Source organism: Apium graveolens, chromosome 3 (genome assembly GCF_009905375.1).
Source record: "Apium graveolens cultivar Ventura chromosome 3, ASM990537v1, whole genome shotgun sequence".
Lineage (NCBI taxonomy): Eukaryota > Viridiplantae > Streptophyta > Magnoliopsida > Apiales > Apiaceae > Apium > Apium graveolens.
Window position 1 is genome coordinate 12,336,350 of NC_133649.1, and position 14,505 is coordinate 12,350,854.

The 14,505-nt window shown below is 33.1% G+C and overlaps 1 protein-coding gene and 1 pseudogene across 1 annotated transcript; both read right to left on the reverse strand.

Annotated features, from left to right (window-relative positions):
• Positions 1–389: 389 nt before the first annotated feature.
• Positions 390–1,147, reverse strand: LOC141713888 (inactive leucine-rich repeat receptor-like serine/threonine-protein kinase At1g60630; annotated as a pseudogene).
• A 902-nt stretch (positions 1,148–2,049) lies between these two features.
• LOC141711702 (ubiquinol oxidase 2, mitochondrial-like) lies at positions 2,050–4,341 on the reverse strand. The gene is made up of 4 exons (XM_074514348.1): positions 3,905–4,341; positions 3,689–3,817; positions 2,470–2,958; positions 2,050–2,302 (listed from the first exon to the last, which is right to left on the reverse strand). The coding sequence occupies exons 1-4, from the start codon at positions 4,184–4,186 to the stop codon at positions 2,243–2,245; spliced, it is 960 nt and encodes a 319-aa protein (XP_074370449.1). The 5' UTR covers positions 4,187–4,341; the 3' UTR covers positions 2,050–2,242.
• Positions 4,342–14,505: the final 10,164 nt, after the last annotated feature.

The window sequence follows — 14,505 nt, forward strand, 5'->3', positions numbered from 1 at the left end:
AAGAAACAGAGTGCGAAGAAGTTCATATAATAATCCTACTACTCAAATTACTACTTAACGACCAAACCCCATTAACTCCCTTGCTCTAATTATATATTATATATATAATATGAAAAACTGTTTTAAAACCAACAAGCTCGGATTGTAGCCACACCTGCCACACTCCCTTCTCGAAACTCGAGTTTTGAAGCCTTGTCCAAGAGAAAATGGATGTGTGCGTGCGTCTGTTTGATTAGAAAAACAAAAGAAAGAGCAATTTTGAAGCTCAGATTTTCGCAACTATATTCAATTCTGGGCAGGAGCAGTTTGTTGCAGACACCGACGGACCGACCTTTGTTTCCAGTACTCCATTACGGTAAATCGAGAAAGTAAAGAAATGGTGCACCAGTTAAAAAAATTAATTAATCAAAGAAATTACCTTTTCACAATATAGACTTGAAATATGCTCCACAAATGCCTTGAAAACACAACAATACTAATAAGCCTACTCAGAGAAATAGCACTTTAAAACACAAGAAACTGGCTATGCCTAGGGGGATTATATGCCCAGACGTAAATTTGATCATCAAATGCTCAAATGATCATCCCTTGGTAAGCTTTGAACAGTATCTGACCATCTCCCTGGAGAATGATCACTGGTGCTATTAGAAGACACTTGTGATTTTGCTCTTGCCTCTTTAATCATCCTCAAGACGTCCCTCATTTCGGGCCTGTTATCCGGTGTAAGTGCAGCACAAGCCATTGCGATGTTCAAAAGAGCCTCTGATCCCTCGTTGCTAGAGGCAGGGTCATCACCGGACTCAGTCTCTTCTTCTCTGACTGAACGAACCCAACGTGGAATGTCCGCGCCATGTTCTTGAACAAGGTCTTGAAATGGAGTCTTCCATTTGCAGAGGCGCTGGATTCTTCGGCTGAATCTGGATTTCGGAACATGGTGAGAGACAGGATTCAAAGTCGGATCCCAATAGTACATTGGAGGATTTGAGGTTTCCATGTGTTAGGCCTGGGTTTTGGTGGATGTAGTTTAGTCCGGTGAACAAATCTTCCGCTATTTGAGGCAGGATGTCAAGTGAAGAGGCTTTCCTCCAGCTGATGTTCTTGATCCTGCAACAGCAATAATCATACTACTGTTAGCTAAACCAAACATACCTACTATGTCCTATTAAAACCTCAGCTCAGTTTTATGCAAACCCAACCTCTGCTCAGATTTACGCAAACCCTAAATTCATTACATGCCTAAAAAGGACTTCGGCTTCATGCATTTTTAACACACAAATGTCACAATGTCACATATAACCAAATCTAGGTAGTATCTTTCACCCATATCTGTGAAGAAGATTAGCTTTTGATAATGAAAGCAGATAAAGAATAATTGAGAACATTATAACCTTGGGCCGACACCTCTAACTCTAAATTGTATGTTTACATAAAAGTTCAAAAGTTGTCCCTCTTGTCACATTTTTCTCAGTCTCTTCTGTTTTAAGTTTGGTCAACTGTTGGGTAATGTCATCACTTTCACAAACAGCAGGTGGTTTAAGAAAATATGTTAACCAAGAACTCTATCAAGATTGCTTGATCACACAGTTGAGGTCGAGGGGGAGCTTACTATAAGGTTCCTGTGGCAGGTAGCATTGCACATGTTGCAGATTTGACTGGCTTCAAGAAAAAAAATAGTTGCAGATTTGACAATTTCATAGCTTTCCTGAATCTGTTGCATAAATACTTGCTGAAGTTCTTGTCTTCGAGTGATTCAACCCGTCTTGGCGCAATTCTTAATTAATTTTCTCCCAGTTACAATGTCCTTTAAGAACCAACAAAGCATTCTAAATTATCTAATGATATAAGGTAGGAAACTATCCAGCAACTTTAACATATAAAATCAAACGGTTAATATCGAAGTTCTGAAAAAAAATACTTTAAAGAAACAAACAAAATTACAGAAAATATAGTAACAAAAATCCCGGTTTAACAAGGGACCTCAACTTGCAAGCAAACTACTAGGGTGTATGTTAAACTTTCTAATGCTTGTTTTCAAAAACTTAACAGATCTGATCAAACATTGTCTTGACAGTAAATGAAAGATAAGGTCTTACACCGTAGGACATTATCCTTTTTACATCCAAATGTTATAATCCTTGTTCATAATCATACCAAGTCTCCTGATAGAAATCAATCAATAAAAAGACACTTTCATGACATCGCAGATCATAAGCAGGGCAACATAGAATCAAAATCTTCCACCTCAGTGATAGCCAAGAGGGGCTGGAGAGTCCTTAAGCTCCTGTCCTTGATAATGTATGTCCTGCAATTATCATAAAAGAAAAATATCACTGTTAGAGATGCTAGGCAATAAGCAAATTTTGTTAGTGCTACACTTTAATTAAATTCACAGTTTTAGGTTTTTGCAATGTGAACATGACTTATATCTGCATTACATTAAGAAAAAATAAGTTACTGTCAAGTCATTACCGAAGCAAAGTGGTTAACATCTCGGTGGTGAGCCTCGTCTGCTCTAACAACCATGACAACATCTCTCAATGTAGAGTCAGCTGGGAGGCGCCAGTAATCAATGGCAATAGCCGGAGCAGGGACGTTCTCGATAGTACCTTTGTCCAACTCCTTCAGAAACTCGGTGTAGGAGTGAATTGCTTCCTCCTCCAAGTATCCCACAACTCGATGAGCCAGTTTAGGAGATGCTAGATAGGCAAGGAAGTAGGCGTTGAAGAAGACGCCCTGAACAGTGAACACAAGTGCACGTTCATACCATCTTGGCTGAGATACCTCCATGAATGTCATAAGGTGCATTCTTTCATTTTCAGCTTCATCTAACAAGGTCTTGATCCAACCTCCACTGTGCTCAAAGCGCCTGAGTGACTTGCAATGGAGCAGCATTCCTCCAACCATGCCTGGGACAGCAGCCACTGTTTCTAACATCATTGCACGGCACCCAAATCGTCTCTGCGATTCCACATACAGACATAAGAAATTTGCATCAAACAAAAATAACAAAAATTCAAGACTTGGCACTTCTATAGATCCTATTTTCAATTTTTACCAATTGATAATCAATACCGAATAATCCAAGTGCAGAAAAAGCAGTCCCTCTTTGTTCTCTGACATAATTTAAACTTCACAAGCGAGTAAAAGATTGTGGTCGATATGAAAATCAATCCAAAACAGATTTGGCATTCTTGTCCAAATGCAGAACACAAACAATACATTCTTGAGTAACATAAGAAAGATACACTACAGATTTGTCAAGCAACATTCAAATAATTACAATTGTCATTGATGAGGTAAATTACAGTACTAACAGCGACCAACCAGTGCCTAATTAAGCAATCAGACAAAAACCAAAACAAAACCGAGTTACAATACTAGAAATTCAAGAACAAAGGTACATAAGTACATAATGAACAAGTAAGATGTAATTACAATAAAATATCAAATTCAAGAACATAGGTACACAATAAACAAGTATGATGTAATTAATCACAATAAAATATCAAATTCACAGACATAGGAAAACAGTCACAAAGACCCCTTTAATCACAAAAATAACAAACCCTAGTAACCGAAACAGGGGAACACACAGTACACAATTCTAATTCCTGTAAAAAAATCGCACGTATGATGCAATTACAGAATAAAACATTAAAAAAGGACAGCAAGAAATAAGTTGTAATACCTGGAAGAAGACATCAGTAGGAAACCTGAGAGACTTAACAGTGTAGTAAGCAAGTTTGTCCAACAAAGTAGTAGGGACATGATGTTTCTTGAGATCTATTGTCAAGTCAGCCTGATATGTCTCCCATGGCTTCATTACAAAACCAAAACCAAACATTAATTAAAATCACATAATTATTTTTTTAACGATTGATTTCAAACATGCAACATAACATACCCTAAAGCAATTCCATTTCCAGGTAGTACCATCATCCTTTTTAACCTGTTCAGGCTTAATTCCCCAGTAACTAGCTACATCTTTATCACCCGAACCATCATCATTGTTTTTACTGGATCCGGAAAAAACATGTTCCTTTTGTTCTTTCTCTTCACCCAACGTCAAAGTGCTCCTCCAACGCACACCGCCCGTTAATGATCTTGACAGTGATCGGGTAGTGTTGTTCGGGGATAATAAACGGGCAGATCGGGCTAACCCAGCAGTGCCATGTTGCATCAACATTATTGGTATGATGATTCTTAAACAAGAGCAAGAAGAAATTTGAGTGGGAAGGGGAGGGGTTTTGTGTGGAAGTAGATGCAATGGGGTTTAAGGATTTTGTTTGTGTGGTATTAGATGGCAGATGCAAGGGTTTAACAAACTATTTATTCACTGAATTTAATAAAATACTAGTATTGGTTTATTGTTAACATGATATTGAATGTATGGTTTGTTTTTCTTGGGCGCCAAGAAAACAACAGATTTGGTAGTTTCTAGAATATTAATAAACAGAATATTGTCATAATTTTATAATTCTCTACATTGTACAACCGCCTGCCCCCTATTTGTTTTATAACCAGCTCTATTGAGGCACATCTAATATAAATTATTATAAATTTTGTATACATGTTTGTGAAATGAAATATATTTTTTATTACGGGAAATTATTTTATATGTGTATAATTTTTGTTGTAAGGATGAGTTTTTTCGACATGTGTATTTATAAAACTCATATGTTAGTGAAATATGTACATGTTATATAATTGAAAAATATGGTATGGTGTGAATGTGAGATGCACTTTTTTTTCAATTTTGTATCAGATAATTAATATATGATTTTTATAAAATATGTACTTCAAATTGTTTAAAGTTTGTTTTGTTAAATTTCATGTATAGCATTGAAATTCATTATTTGACAAAATCATGTTATTCGATTACAAAAAAATTGAGTTCATTTGTGTTAGTTAGCTTAATTTCTTATATCTTGTATGTATGTTTGTATGTATATATGTACTATATGTATGCATGCATGTATATATATGTATATATGTATGTATGTATGTATGTATGTATGTATTTGAATGTTAAATGTGGGAAATTAAATTATACGATAATTAATTTGACACAAGTATATGTGTATTTTGAATTTATAATACAAGTGTTATACGTATCTAAATAGAAATACGATATTTATTTTTTCGTTCGAATTTAAGTTTTTTCTACTGTATATGGAATAATTAAAATGTGACATACGACATTAAATGCGGTAATAATAGATATATAAAATTATAATAATATTAGAATTTTAGACTATACCTATAAAATACATATATAATTATAAGTATAAGTTCTTATTATACAATAATGGAGTAGTAATAAATATATAAAATTATTAGTAATTAACGAGCTAGATGTAATTAATATATGTTATTATATTTGATATTTATTAGTACATATTTATGAGGGGTAACTAAGTAATTTTAAATAAATAAATTATCTCAATAAAACCCTTAGTTGCTCTATTATATATATACCTAGCATAATAACATGTGCCAGGGAGGCACAGGTCATTTCTAGATTTTTTTTGTACACCATACAATTAAATTAGTAAAATTCTTGAAAATTTTCTTATTAATAAATATTGTATAACGTCTCAAACATATCAAATACAAGTTGAGTATTTATAATGTGTATTATTTTCATGTAAAACATTAATAACGTTCATAACGTTTTTAATATATCTCATTAATCATAATACATATTTTCTTATTTGTGTCGTGTAATTTGTATTTACTAAATGAATACAAGCAGAGTAGTCACTGTACGTGTAAAAGGAAAAGATTGAAGTTAATCCATCAAATATCGTCAATATGTTTATAAAAAGAAACTAAAAATTAATATATATGTATATTGCAGAGTCGAGTAAATTTTTTGAGTTTTGGTCAAATAAACCCGGAATAATGAGATATTTTATTACTAAAGTCATTACTAATTTACAAATATCTTATTTGATTTAAAAGGATTAGTAATGCATAATTAAAGTAGTCAAGACGTGCAATAGTAATATTCAATAAAGTAGAATTTACACTACAATTAATATAAGTTATTTTTTAAGAAAAATATTATTTTTTAAGAAAAATATTATTTTTTTTAAATTTTGTCATTGGCTCATTGCTAATATCTTAATTCATTAACTAAAATTGGTCTCGATCGTGTACTTAACTTTTAATCCTCTCTATTATACAAAGTAAATTTTATAAGATGTCTAGATAATTGTCGATTCATAAATTAAAATTGACATAATCTATTTAGTTTTTAACATATTCTTATTTTCAGAACATAAAAGACTTTTGTTATTTTTTCTAGTATATATATCAATAACTTTGAAATATACCATTAAAATTGAATTTTTTAATATTGGTAAAGATAAAGTCACATGTGTGTATGTAAATTATTATTATTATTATTATTATTATTATTATTATATTTTCGAGTAAATTATGTTGGTCTCGTTTAATTATATGTTAGATATCTTGGTCATGTATATATCTAATTTTTATTCAGTAAATTACTCAAATAACATGCATTATGATTATTCAAAAATTATAATTATCTAATAAATAGACTACAATTATTTATATATTGTAGTCGTAGTAGCACTGACAATCAAACAATATCTATTTTTACTCAACAGAGCATCAATCATGGATATGACATAAAAATAATTCATATATCGTAAAGACTAACTACTGATATTCATAAGTTTTTTTTTAAGAATCTAAAGATAAATTTGTGTTAATATCATCATTCAAATTATTTTGAAGTTCCTTTCATTTATGATTCTAATATTTCTTTTTATAGTAACTTGATAACATTGTATATTATTTTTCTAAAATTAAATATTTTCAATTTAATGATTTTTTTAAATATTAGTTGAACTTGTTAATGCTTTCAAAATGTCGACTAATATTAATTTTTTTTATTTAGATAGCATAACATGGATTAAATCAAATAGTACAATACATTATAGTTTTAACCTTTTTTCAACTAATTCAAAATAACTGTACAATATTTTCCGACACTAAATAATTTTTTGTAAATTTATTATTGCAAATTTAAAATATATTTTTTCAAAATATTGAATTCTATAATTATTAGTTAAGTTAAGTTAAGTTCTATTGAGTCATTATTTTTAGTTGAGTACGAGAGTCCATATTTGTTCAGCAAGTAAAATAGTATAATTTGTTTTGGAAAACGTATTATAATGTGAATCATGTTCTACAAACATCACTATTTTAATAAATATCAAGCAAATCTCATACATTTGACAAGTTGAACATTGCAGAACATATGATTTTATAGAACATGATCAGTTTGAAGAACATACTTATTCACGTTGTAGAACACGTAAATATTCAACTTGCTGAACATTAATGATATAATACCATAACACACGTTTATATCATGTATTTTATTATTTTATTTTTTAAATTACCAGAAACATAAAACCGGAACCATTAGATCGGATTGTTAAATAAAGTTAGGATTTTTGACTCCAGAACTCCACAAAAAATTAGGGACTTTATATATATGATTACTTATAATAACCATATCAAATTGAATAATATAAAATTTAGGATTTTTCTCACAAATATTTGAATATAAATATATCTTTAATTAAATAAAATAATAAATAAGCTATTTATATACAGAAGCATCAAATGTCTTAACATTTTTCAAATAATATGTTAATGAAAATTATTAATTTTACTTTATAATTGTAGTTTAATTTTTTCTAAAGAGGATGAAAAAATAGGACTTTGGGTGCACCTTTTTATAAATTCACCATCATTGAATAATATTTTAAACCTATTTTTTTTAAAAGTAAAACATTAATAAATAAATCGATTTAGTATATCTTCGTAGTTTTAACGGAGCCTGTGACATCTCATGTCAAATTTCGAATATATTTAAATATTGGGTCAAGTTCCGGATGTAATAATGTAAAATCTGTTAGTTAGTAATTTTGATACATAATATCAATTGACTTGATCGTATAAGGACCTCAAAAATATTAATTTTTATTAATATAAGACATTATAAAATTATTCCTTATTGGTAAGATATTCTCATCGTGCTCGTAATGTAACTCCTTAGTTTTGATGATCACAACACAGCAAGCCATCATGTTGTTATTTGAGAATGTTTGCAGGATATAACAGCTTAATGTCATGGCTGTTTAAGTATCATGCAGGATATATCATGCACGTATATTATATTAGAGAAGTCCTTACAACTGATATATATGAAGATCCTATAAAATCTCCAAGAAATTCGACTTCCTTGTTGAATCTGGACTGTGCATCTTGGCTTGCTGTTATTCTGACACTGTTGATCATAGCTTACTGAAAGAATAGGAGTTTGTTTCTCTTTCAAACTCTTTCTTCTATCTTCTGATTAAAACGTTTTATCCTCTACAAAATAAAAGAGATATTTTATGTACGTTGGACATCTTTCTTTCTCTTCTATCTAACGTACACATGAACGTTGGAAACCATCCCAACGATCTTAAACGGTAGAATTGGATTCTAGCCGTTGTAAGTTGTTGAGAATATTTCAAACGTTAATGTGTGGTTATATATGTGGTTTCTTGCAGTTTTATGACTGACGACTTTGCAAGCAAGAACACATACAACTCCTGATCTTTATTGATTTTAAAATACTCTCGAGCTTCTAATTATATACACATATTTTATTGAAGAGAGTTTATAGTTTGAGTTGTAATCTTTATCACTGATTTGTATTGTTCAAATTGTATTGATTAGTTGCTGGATAAGTTGGCTAGGGAAACAAGGGTTTAGTGGTACTTGTTATAGGAGTTTGTACTACGGGGTAGTATAGTACTTAGAGAGCAGGTTTTTAAACAGGATTTCAGCAAGCCATTATCAGCAGCTGGGATAAAGGGAGATATATTGTTGTATCTTGTAGTTGTAACCTTCATTGATCAATAATATATTCTCTTACCAAGTTGGTAAGGGACCAGGACGTAGACCATAGGGGCTTAGGGGTCGAACCTGGCTAAAATTCTTGTGTGTTCTATTTACTTTCCTGCACATTATTTTCTGCATTGCATTTAGTCATATCAGCTTACTATCATTGTCAGATTATAGTTCTGTTGGTAAAATCTCAGTAAGCTATTTTCGGGTAAAATTTAAAAGTAATCCTAGTTAGCCATAATCACTTATTCACCCCCCTCTAGGTGTAATTTCAGTTGGTATCAAAACTTTGGTATACTAATCTTTCTGTAACAGGAATAGTATTCGATCGAAATGGCTGACAAATATCCCGAAGGAACCTCAGATTACCGAGCACCTCTCTTGCTTGGTACAGAAAACTATAACTGGTGGAAAGGTCGCATAGAAGTGTATCTATCCAGGGAGCCACTAGCTTTGAGAGTTGTTCAGAAGGGTCCTTTTGAGTTCAAGGACAAAGAAGGCAAAGTGAAAGACGTTGATGATCTCACATAGGCTGAACTAATCAAATACAGCTTCAATGGAAAGGCTAGGAATTCTCTCATGAATGGGTTATGTCCTAGTGAATGTGATAAAGTCTCTTCATGCAAATCAGCTAAAGAGATATGGGATACTCTGGAATTGTATCACGAAGGATCCAAGAGCTTAAAGAAGGTAAAATTGAGCAAACTAATGAATGAATTTGGAAATTTCAAGCTTCAAGACGGAGAAACTATTCGAGAAAGTCAAGCTAGATTCCAGATAAATCTGAATGCCTTAAAGCAGCTTGGCAAACATATCCCACAAGAAGAAATCAACATGAAGATACTTAGTGTTGTGCCATTTATCTATGAACCAAATGTAACAGCTCTAGAATCCTCTCCAACTATAGATACTATGGATCAATTGGCTGTTTTTGCAGAATTGGAACAATTTGAAAGCAAAATCAAGGAAAGCCAATCAAGTTCTATGCAAGCTCCAGTTGCTCAAATGAAGCAATTAGCTCTTCACACTAATGATAGCTTACTGGAATCTGAAGATGAGTCAGACAAAGAACTAGCTTTAATATCCAGGAAGATCAGAAAGATGATCGAGAAGAAGAACAAGTTGAAAAGAGATAAAGGCAGATTTTCCAACAACAAGAAGCCCAACAAAGATTCTAAAGATCAGACGTGCTTTGAATGTGGAAATCCAGGCCATTATAAGCGAGACTGCTACAAATTGAAGTCAAAACAGCAAACTGTCTTCAAGGATAAGAAGAAAGCTAAAGCTCTAATGACTTAGAGTGATGATGACTCGGTTTCCAGTGATGATTCAAGTGGAGACATGGTCAATCTTGCCCTAGTTGGACTTGATGATGATTCTGTTCGAGGAAATTCAGAAAGTGGATACCTAGAAAGTGATTCAGAAGAAGATCAAAGTGAGGTAAACTCTTGTAAATATAATTTATCTTCTGAAAATATTATTTTGGAACCACTAACTATGCAGGAATGTGAGAATGTATTTATGGGAGAATATTATTCTCTTAAAGCTGAAAATAGCAAGCTAAAAGAGAAGAATAATTATCTCAAGACTATGGTTCAAAATTTAATGAGCAAAGTGGATACTTGGATTGACAAGAATGTACCTACACAAGCTGACAAAGAGGCTGAAATCAAGGATCTTCAAGCTAAAGTTAGTCATGTGGAAAACTTCAACAAAATTCTCCTCAAAAGAAACAAGACTCAATTAATGGAGATCACAGAGTTAAAGAAGGAGATTGAAGCAAGGGATGAATGTTTGGAGCTGTTCAAACTCAGAGAATCAATAGATGCAACACCTTCAAATCAAGCAGAAGAAGCATCTCAGCAAGCTGAAATCATAAGTCAGCAAGCTAAAAAGATTGATCTGCTCACAAAGGAAGTTGAGGATCTGAAAAGGGGCATGGGATCGTTTGTTCAAGGAGAAGAAAGTCTCAAATCAATGATGAACAACACAAATATTCCATTGGTCAGAGAAGGAATTGGAATGAATGCAAACAAGAAGGACAAAGCTCTAAGATATGAAGGAAAACATGGCATACCCTATGATTATGCTATGCCTTGGAAGATATGCAACAGATGTTGAAAGAAAGGGCATCTTGAAAAACATTGCAAAGTTCAGAATGGACAAAAATCATACCATGGAGGAAACAAACAGAAAACAGCTTACTATGGTCACAATGGCAGAACAAAGACTGCTTATTATCATCAGGCTGGCAGAGTTAAATCACCTAGATTTATCCAAAAATGGATAAAGAAATCTGATTTACATATTTTATATATTTTATCTGCTAACCATGTCGGACCCAACAAACTTTGGGTACCAAAAGGTTGAGTTATTTTATTTGTTTTGTAGATGTGTCTTGCCGCTCGAGTCAAATCAACTCAATGGATTTTAGATAGCGGATGTACTAGACATATGAGTGGAGACAAAGCACAATTCTTGAGTCTTCAGATGAAAAAGGGTGGAAGAGTGACTATTGGCGATAACAAAACTCTTCAAATCCTTGGAAAAGGTAAACTAGGTAATAAACACATTTCAATTGATAAAGTTCAATATGTTAAAGGCCTTAAATATAATCTGCTTAGTATAAGTCAGTTATATGATGATGGTCATACTGTTAACTTTGGTATTGATAAGTGTATTATTACTATTGGTACTAATAAAGTCCCCCTAGTTGCTAGAAGGGAAGGAAATATATATATTTTGGACTTTGAGTTGCAGAAAACAGCTTGCTGTCTTGCTGCAATAGACACTGATCCTTATGTTTGGCATAGAAGATTGGGTCATGCTCACATGGACTTGCTTAACAAGCTTTCAAAGAAGAAGCTAGTCAGAGGTTTACCCAAAATCAAGTATGTCAAGACTGAGGTGTGTTCGGCATGCCAATTAGGCAAGCAAATTAGAAGTACTCACAAAGCAAAGAAAATGGTATCTACTTCTAAACCCTTAGAACTTTTACATTTAGACTTATTTGGTCCAGAAGCTTATAAAAGTATAGGAGGTAAGTAATATGGTTTTGTACTTGTTGATGATTATTCTCGTTTTACATGGGTATTGTTTCTTAGAACTAAAGATGCTGCTTTTAATGAGTTTGAGAAACTAATTAAATTACTTGAGAATAAGCTCAATACAAAGCTTGTAGGAATAAGGAGTGATCGAGGTGGTGAATTCCAAAAAGACTTTGTTACTTATTGTGAAGAAAGAGGAATATCACATGAATTCTCGGCTCCAAGGACTCCACAACAAAATGGTGTGGTGGAACGCAAGAATAGGTCACTGCAAGAGACAGCAAGGACTTTGTTGTAAGAAAGCAAGTTACCTAGAAGTTTTTAGGCAGAAGCAGTCAACACAGCATGCTATGTTCTGAATAGAGTATTGATAAGACCTATTTTGGACAAGACTCCATATGAATTGCTCAAGAAAAAAAGGCCCAACATCAGTTACTTCAGAATCTTTGGCTCAAAGTGTTTTGTGCTCAAGACAATTGGTAATGATGGTAAATTCGATGTTAAATCTTATGAAGCTATTTTCTTGGTTATTCTATGAATAGTAAAACCTATAGAGTTTATAATTTGTCTAAGCATATTGTTGAGGAATCTATAGATGTTACTTTTCAAGAACCTAACAATGATCTTCCAAGAGACGAGGAAGATGATGCAGGTGAAGCTGGACAACATCAAGCTGAAACAGAGAAGGCTTCTCCAAAACAGCAAGCTGAAACAGAGACTGATTCTGGAAAACAGCAAGCTGAAATTAAAACTGCCTCAGGAAATCAGCAAGCAGAACCTTCTACTCCAGTTGATGATGCAATTGTAAAGATGGCAAAGATGACTCTTAATGGTCCTAGAGGAAATAGAGCAAAGGATAAAATGCCAATCTATGATGGTGAAGACTTAGCTCCTCCATCTAAGATAAGGAAGACTTCACATGAAGATATTGCAAAGCATTCATTACCAAAAGCTACACGGACAGTGAAGAATCACCCTCCAGAACAGGTTATTGGTGATATTTCTGATGGTCTCAAGACAAGAAAAGGCACAGCAAATTTTTGTGCTTATGCTGCATTTTTAGCTCAAGAGGAACCCAAAAATGTCAAAGAAGCACTTGAAGATGAAAATTGGATCACGGCTATGCAAGAAGAACTCAATCAATTCGAACGATGTGATGTTTGGGAACTGGTCAAGCCACCAAAGGATGCTTCAATCATTGGTACAAAATGGATTTTCAAGAATAAAGTGGATGAATTTGGTACTGTTACTCGAAATAAAGCAGGGCTCGTAGCACAAGGGTACAACCAACAAGAAGGCATTGACTTTGATCAAACTTATGCTCCAGTAGCTAGATTGGAATCAATTAGGATGCTTCTTGCTTATGCATGCTACAAGAAGATCAAGCTACATCAAATGGACGTCAAAAGTGCTTTTCTTAATGGATTTCTGGAAGAGGAAGTTTATGTCAAGCAACCCCCTGGTTTTGAACATGAACAACATCCGGACTATGTCTACAAGCTTAAGAAGGCATTATATGGCTTAAAGCAAGCACCAAGGGCTTGGTACAAGAGGCTTAGTAAGTTTTTGATCAAAAATGGCTTCATTCGAGGTAAAATTGATCCTACTTTATTTACTAAGCAAAATGGTAATGATATTTTGATTGTCCAGATATATGTAGATGATATAATCTTTGGATCCACTAATGATTCTATGTGTGAGTGGTTTTCTAAGTGTATGAGCAGTGAATTTGACATGAGCATGATGGGTGAGCTCAATTATTTCTTGGGGCTCCAAATTAAACAATCTAAAGATGAAATTTATGTGCATAAATCAAAATATGTCAAGAATTTGCTGACCAGATTTGGTTTTGACAATGTCAAGCCGAAATCTACACCAATGAATCAAAACAGCAAGCTGACATCAGATGAAAAAGGTAAATATGTTGATATCAAGAAGTATAGAGGTATGATTGGTAGTCTTTTATATCTTACTGCTTCTCGTCCAGATATTATGTATAGTGTATGTGTTTGTGCTCATTTTCAATCTAAACCTAAGGAATCACACTTAAATGCAGTTAAAAGAATAATTCGATATTTAAGTGGGACTATTAATCTTGGGTTATTTTATCCTATTACAAGCACATTTGATCTTGTGGGGTATAGTGATGCTGACTATGCAGGTTGTCAAACTGATAGAAAGAGCACAAGTGGTGTTTGTACATATTTAGGACAAAGTCTCGTATCTTGGCAGAGTAAGAAACAAACTTCAGTTGCATTATCCACAGCAGAAGGTGAGTATTTGGCAGCTGGTAGCTGTTGCTCTCAAATTTTGTGGATGATTCAGACTCTACGAGATTTTGGAATCAAGTGTGGCAAAGTTCCAATCTATTGTGACAACACTGGCACCATCAACATATCAAAGAATCCGGTTAATCACTCAAGAACAAAGCATATTGATGTTCGTCATCATTTCTTGAGAGATAATGCTGCCAAAGGTAAGATTGAATTAGTTTTTGTACCTACTGAATATCAATTGG